This window comes from Brachyistius frenatus, unplaced genomic scaffold, assembly GCF_029030835.1.
Source record: "Brachyistius frenatus isolate BFR_SWC_R1_liver_20210118 unplaced genomic scaffold, ASM2903083v1 Contig_429, whole genome shotgun sequence".
In the NCBI taxonomy this organism is placed as follows: domain Eukaryota; kingdom Metazoa; phylum Chordata; class Actinopteri; family Embiotocidae; genus Brachyistius; species Brachyistius frenatus.
Window position 1 is genome coordinate 1 of NW_027211028.1, and position 7,500 is coordinate 7,500.

General features: G+C 51.8%; 1 protein-coding gene across 1 annotated transcript in view; it reads left to right on the forward strand.

The window, feature by feature from the left end:
* Window positions 1-137: 137 nt before the first annotated feature.
* LOC138637081 (coiled-coil domain-containing protein 180-like) overlaps window positions 138-7,500 on the forward strand; it is a gene marked incomplete at its 5' end in the record, with an annotated part of 14,372 nt that continues 7,009 nt past the window's right edge. The window contains 17 exons of the mRNA XM_069725550.1: window positions 138-301; window positions 604-699; window positions 803-882; window positions 1,127-1,215; window positions 1,519-1,638; window positions 3,036-3,209; window positions 3,306-3,421; window positions 3,538-3,664; window positions 3,756-3,950; window positions 4,093-4,262; window positions 4,368-4,537; window positions 5,687-5,867; window positions 5,944-6,090; window positions 6,854-6,998; window positions 7,076-7,192; window positions 7,295-7,369; window positions 7,444-7,500. The exon at window positions 7,444-7,500 is cut by the window's right edge and continues 27 nt beyond it. Coding sequence (XP_069581651.1) covers window positions 138-301; window positions 604-699; window positions 803-882; window positions 1,127-1,215; window positions 1,519-1,638; window positions 3,036-3,209; window positions 3,306-3,421; window positions 3,538-3,664; window positions 3,756-3,950; window positions 4,093-4,262; window positions 4,368-4,537; window positions 5,687-5,867; window positions 5,944-6,090; window positions 6,854-6,998; window positions 7,076-7,192; window positions 7,295-7,369; window positions 7,444-7,500 — 2,223 coding nt within the window. The remainder of the gene's footprint in view (window positions 302-603; window positions 700-802; window positions 883-1,126; window positions 1,216-1,518; window positions 1,639-3,035; window positions 3,210-3,305; window positions 3,422-3,537; window positions 3,665-3,755; window positions 3,951-4,092; window positions 4,263-4,367; window positions 4,538-5,686; window positions 5,868-5,943; window positions 6,091-6,853; window positions 6,999-7,075; window positions 7,193-7,294; window positions 7,370-7,443) is intronic.

Sequence of the window (7,500 nt, forward strand, 5' to 3'; positions counted from 1 at the left end):
TGACGTCTACAGACTGATCCACACTGAGGCCATGGTAACTCTCTGACTGAACTCTGACCTCTGATCTCTCTGACCTCTCTGACCTCTGACCTCTCTGACCTCTGTCCTCTATGACCTCTGACCTCTCGGTGTCTCAGATGCTGAATCAGTCTCTGCTGGCGAACCGTCGCTGCTCTGCTCGTCTCCTACTGCTCCTCCAGGAGGAGAACCTGCAGCAGGAGTCTCTCCTCCGCCGGGTGTGGGAGGACCGCCTGAGTCTCTGGAGGAGTTCCAGAGTCCACCAGGTCCTGGACCAGTTCAGGTGGGACGGGTTCACACTGAACCGGGTCATCAGAATCAGGTCTAGCATCTGGTCCAGTACCAGGAGTAGAACCAGATCCAGGTCCAGGTCCAGGTTCAGGATCAGGTCCAGGTCCAGGTTCAGGATCAGATCCAGGTCCAGGATCAGGTCCAGGTCCAGGTTCAGGATCAGATCCAGGTCCAGGTCCAGGTCCAGGATCAGGTCCAGGTCCAGGTTCAGGATCAGGTCCAGGTCCAGGTCCAGGTTCAGGATCAGATCCAGGTCCAGGATCAGGTTCAGGTCCAGGTGTGTGTGTGTTGCAGGAGTGTGTGCAGTGGTGAAGATGAGGATGACGAGCAGCAGCAGCTGCAGACTGAGACTCTGACAGAACGACGTTGTGACATCATTATGAACATCTGGTAATAATAATAATAATCGGATCATTGGCGAATCAGTCTGTATCAGCTTCTACAGGCTCCACCCCTGTTCTGGTCATCCAATCACATTCTCTCTGTGTTTAAGCTCTCTGATCCCGCCCACCTGCTCCGCCACCCTGGTCTCTGATTGGTTTGAGCAGCTGACGGCCGTCAATCAGCAGATCGGTGAGTGCAGTGATGTCACCTGTTCACGTCTGAGTCATGTGAAGTCTGTGGCAGCGTCCAATCAGAAAGCAGAGCCGAGTAAATAAAGAGCAGAAGGTTTGTGAGCGTCGTCTGTGATCGATGACGTCACGGTGAATCGATGGCATCCACCATGACGATAAGACACAAAGTTGTTGCCATGACAACAAATCATTTTAATGGATCAGCTGTGTGTGTGTGTGTGTGTGTGTGTGTGTGTGTTCAGAGTGTTTCCATGCCGACCTCCTCCATCAGCTGCAATGTCGTTCTGAGTTAAGGTGGCAGCGTCTCCTGGAGGAGGCGGAGCTCCAGAAGGTAACATGATCAGTCTGACGTACCTGCTCAGGTGTGTGACGTTTGTTTCATGTGGGGCGGGGCTGTTCAAACTGTGGCCCGCGGCCCCCAGGAAGCCGCGTGTGTCAGGATGTGTTCAAACAGGAAGTGGTTTCAGATATATGATGGTGGTGTTTTGGTGAATCACCTGACTTCCTGTTTCACCTGTAACACACCTGATGTTCTGTGATCAGGTCTGTCGCTGTTTGAACGGCCCTGCTGTGTCACCATAGCAACGAACATCCTCCACATCCACAGGTGTGTGTTTCCCCTGTTCTCCTGCAGGAGGCGCTGACAGCACTGCAGCTGTCTGAGGAAGAAGTGGATGACATCGTCCGCTCGCAGATGCTCACTCTGATTGGACAACGTCAGACTCACGACGAACAGCGATTGGCTGCTTTAGACGTCAGTCACAGACACCAGTCTAACACCACCTGTCTAACACCTCCACTTGTCTAATACTTCCACCTGCCTAACACCTCCACCTGTCTAACACCTGTCTAACACCTGTCTAACACCTCCACCTGTCTAACACCTCTCTAACACCTGTCTAACACCTCCACTTGTCTAACACCTGTCTAACACCTCCACCTGTCTAACACCTCTCTAACACCTGTCTAACACCTCCACTTGTCTAACACCTGTCTAACACCTCCACCTGTCTAACACCTCTCTAACACCTGTCTAACACCTCCACTTGTCTAACACCTGTCTAACACCTCCACCTGTCTAACACCTGTCTAACACCTCCACCTGTCTAATACTTCCACCTGCCTAACACCTCCACCTGTCTAACACCTCCACCTGTCTAACACCTCTCTAACACCTGTCTAACACCTCCACTTGTCTAACACCTGTCTAACACCTCCACCTGTCTAACACCTGTCTAACACCTCCACCTGTCTAATACTTCCACCTACCTAACACCTCCACCTGTCTAACACCTGTCTAACACCTGTCTAACACCTCCACCTGTCTAACACCTGTCTAACACCTGTCTAACACCTCCACCTGTCTAACACCTGTCTAACACCTCCACCTGTCTAACACCTGTCTAACACCTGTCTAACACCTCCACCTGTCTAACACCTCTCTAACACCTGTCTAACACCTCCACTTGTCTAACACCTGTCTAACACCTCCACTTGTCTAACACCTGTCTAACACCTCCACTTGTCTAACACCTGTTTAACACCTCCACTTGTCTAACACCTCCACTTGTCTAAAACCTGTCTAACACCTGTCTAACACCTCCACCTGTCTAACACCTCTCTAACACCTGTCTAACACCTCCACTTGTCTAACACCTCTCTAACACCTGTCTAACACCTCTCTAACACCTGTCTAACACCTCCACCTGTCTAACACCTGTCTAACACCTGTCTAACACCTCCACCTGTCTAACACCTGTCTAACACCTCCACCTGTCTAACACCTGTCTAACACCTGTCTAACACCTGTCTAACACCTGTCTAACACCTCCACCTGTCTAACACCTCTCTAACACCTGTCTAACACCTCCACTTGTCTAACACCTGTCTAACACCTCCACCCGTCTAACACCTGTCTAACACCTCCACTTGTCTAACACCTGTCTAACACCTCCACCCGTCTAACACCTGTCTAACACCTCCACCTGTCTAACACCTCTCTAACACCTCTCTAACACCTCCACCTGTCTAACACCTCTCTAACACCTGTCTAACACCTCCACTTGTCTAACACCTGTCTAACACCTGTCTAACACCACCTGTCTAATACTTCCACCTCTCTAACACCTCCACCTGTCTGTCTGTCTGCAGGTGTGCAATGACTCTGCAGCCCATCACGCTCTTGGTCTGAGCAGGTGTGTGTTTGTTGTGATGCGAGCAGCAGTGTTGCTATGGGAGACGCACTGCCGCAGGTTAGAGAGGACAGAAGAAGAAGTGCAGCGACACCTGGACGAGCTGCGGCACTCACAGCACGAGCACGTGCAGGTGAGTCTCAGGTCACATGGTCAGGGTGGGGGCGGGGCCAGGGAGCATCTGTCTGCAGGTCTTCTCTCCCATGATGCTTTGCTGTTGTGTTGTCAGGGTAAACAGGTGCGTCTGGACAACCTGCTGGGGCGACTCCGTCAGGAGAGCAGTGAGGACGCTCTGAAGACATCTCTGGACGAAACTGTCCTCTACCTGCAGGACGTCCAGCACAGGTCCCACTAATGCTAATGCTAACGTTAATGCTAAAAAGATGGAGAGTCCTAACTTACTGTGTGTGTGTGTGTGTGTGTGTGTGTGTGTGTGTGTGTGTGTGTGTGTGTGTGTGTAGCTGCAGACAGTGTGTCTCTGACCAGTGGGAGGTGCTGGATCGTCTCCCGTCTCTCCTCGTGGACGACCTCCTCTCCTACAGAAGCAGTCTGAGCTCCTTCTTCCGCCTCAGCCCCACCTACCAACCGGTAACCTGGGCAACCACACCTCTCACACACAGTAATTCAAACTTTAATGATCTGAGATGTAAACACTGTGACGTCCTCTTTCTGTCCTCAGAGTCCAGAGGAGCTGCAGTACCTCCACCTACCGTCCCCCCCGAGCCAGGACCCGGGTCGGAGACTGGAACCGAGTCTGACCAGTGTGTCTGTTTGTGTAGAAGCCATCGGGGCCGCTGAAACACAGGAAGCAGAGCGACAACAACCAATCAGGTGTCAAGAGGACGCAGAGCCCGCCCACCACTGGCTGACTGAGGTGAAGGTGATGAGTGATTGACAATCAATTCTGCTTCTGATTGGTCAAGAAAATACAGATGTGTGTGTGTGTGTGTGTGTGTGTGTGTGTGTGTGTGTGTGTGTGTGTGTGTGTGTGTGTGTGTGTGTGTGTGTGTGTTCAGGCAGAGTCTGCCCTGCTGGAGATCTATGACATCAGCAGCTTTGTCACCATAACATCATTAAAGGGTGTGGTTTACACTGGCCCCGTCTTCAGATGCCCCGCCCCCGACCTGCAGCAGGAAACACACCTGAGTCTGTTTCCTGTGGACTTGCTAACACACACACTGAGCAGGTACACACACACTTCTGTCTTTGCACACTTTGAGGTCCTTCAGTGTAAAACTCTCTCAGGTCCCCACAATGCAGCATGACCTGATGGTGTGTGTTTGGTGTGCAGGACCCGCACTCTGTTTGTGGAACACTTGGAGCAGCGTTTCCATGACGTCCTCACCTCAGGTGTTGCCATGGTGACAGACAGGAAGGAGGCGGTGTGTCGGCAGCAGGAAGTCCACCTGCAGCAGCTGAACCCACAACACATAGAGAGACACATCTACCTGCCCCGCCTGGGTACCACACACACACACACACACACACAAACACAGACACACACACACACACACACACACACACACACACACACACACACACACACACACACACACACACACACACACACACACACACACACACACACACACACACACACACTCACACACACACAGACACACACACACACACACAGACACACACACACACACACACACACACACACACACACACACACACACACACACACACACACACACACACACACACACACACACACACACACACACACACACACACACACACACACACACACACACACACACACACACACACACACACACACACACACACACACACACACACACACACGCACACACACACAGACACACATACACACACACAGACACACACACACACACACACACACAGACACACACACACACACACACACACACACAACACACACAAACACAGACACACACACACAGACACACACACACACACACACACAAACACACACACACACAAACACAGACACACACACACACACACACACACACACACATTCACACACACACACACACACACACACACACACACACACACACACACACACTCACACACAGACACACAGACACACACACACACACACACACACACAGACACACACATACACACACACACACACACACACACAAACACACACACACACACACACACACACACACACAGACACACACATACACACACATACACACACACAGACACACAGATACACATACACACACACACACACACACACACACACAGACACACAGACACACACACACACACACACACACACACACAGACACACATACACACACACACACACACACACACACACACACACACACACACACACACACACACACACACAGACACACCCACACACACACACACACACACACACACACACACACACACACACACACACACACACACACACACACACACACACACACACACACACACACACACACACACACACACAGACACACATACACATACAGACAGACACACACACATCTACCTGCCCCGCCTGGGTATCGTACATATATTATATTGTGTCGTGTAGTGTTGGTTTTTATTGTGATGTTTTTTATTGTGTCGTGTTGTGTTGTGCAGCTGAGCTGCAGCTCCACCAGAAGCTCCTCCTCCTGCACTGTGATGAGGTGTCGGGGGCGGTGACCTCCTGCGGGACAGAGCTTCAGGAGCTGCAGGCCTCCCTCAGCAGGAGGAACCAGGAGTTCCGCGCCACCCTGTCCAACATGGAGGACGATGTCCAGACGGCGGACAGCAGCCAACGGTAACACCGACCAATCAGCTGACCGCCTGCACCTGAGGGAGGAGCTCTGACCACAGGTATGTGTGTGTGTCTGCAGTGTGGAGGCCGTTACCTCCGCCCTGCAGGACTGTGTGGACCAACATATCAAAGACACCCAGCGCTGTGAGAGCGTCTTCAGACAGACGCTGAGGACGCAGCTGATGGAGGCCCGGAGACGGACGGAGCAGCTGCTGACCTCCGCCAGGTAAATACACCTCCGCCAGGTAAATACACCTCCTCCATGTAAATACACCTCCTCCAGGTAAACACACCTCCTCTAGGTAAATACACCTCTTCCAGGTAAACACACCTCCTCCAGGTAAATACACCTCCTCCAGGTAAATACACCTCCTCCAGGTAAACACACCTCCTCCAGGCAAATACACCTCTTTCAGGTAAATACACCTCCTCCAGGTAAACACACCTCCTCCAGGCAAATACACCTCTTTCAGGTAAATACACCTCCTCCAGGTAAACACACCTCCTCCAGGTAAACACACCTCCTCCAGGCAAATACACCTCTTTCAGGTAAATACACCTCCTCCAGGTAAATACACCTCCTCCAGGTAAACACACCTCCTCTAGGTAAATACACCTGCTCCAGGTAAACACACCTCCTCCAGGTAAACACACCTCCTCCAGGTAAACACACCTCCTCCAGGCAAATACACCTCTTTCAGGTAAATACACCTCCTCCAGGTAAATACACCTCCTCCAGGTAAATACACCTCCTCCAGGTAAACACACCTCCTCTAGGTAAATACACCTGCTCCAGGTAAACACACCTCCTCCAGGTAAACACACCTCCTCTAGGTAAATACACCTGCTCCAGGTAAACACACCTCCTCCAGGTAAACACACCTGCTGCAGGTGGACTGGTCCTCACTAAGCACCCTCACACTCTTTCCCTGTGCTCCTCCTTCCCTGTGCTCCTTCCTGTGCTCCTCTTCCCTGTGCTCCTCCCCCAGGCTGTTCAGTGAGGGAGGAGACTTTTCCCCCCAGGAGGTGATGGCGGTCCAGAGGAGGCTGAAGGAGGACATCAAGCGGATCAGCGCTGCCGAGGAGTCCATCTGCTCCGAGCTGCAGGCGCTGCAGTCCAGGAGCCTACAGCAGGTCTGACCTTTGACCTCTGAGAGTATGATGATGTCTAACGGATGATGTCACTGCTCACCTGAACGAACATCCTGCAGGTGAAGGAGGCGTCGACTCGTCTGGAGGAGAAACTCTGCAGCCTGAAAGTCCAACTGAGGTTCATGGAGGAGGTCCAGAGAGAGACGAGCAGAACCAGGGTCCACATCAAAGCCCAGGTACCTGTCTGTCTCTCTACCTGTCTGTCTGTCTACCAGTCTGTTTCTCAGCCTGTCTGTCTCTCTAGCTGTCTGTTCACCTGTCTGTCTCTCTGTCTGCAGGCAGCCATTAGTAACCAGCATCAGTTTCAGATCAGCAGCAGGTTGGAGGATCTGAAGATGATGAAGAACACTCAGGTACACAGGAGTACTACTGTCTACCTGTCTACCTGTCTACCTGTCTGTCTGTTTACCTGTCTATCTGTCTGCAGGTGTCTCCAGATCATTTGTGTCCTCTTCTGTCATCAGTCAGTGAAGAACTCAGGAAA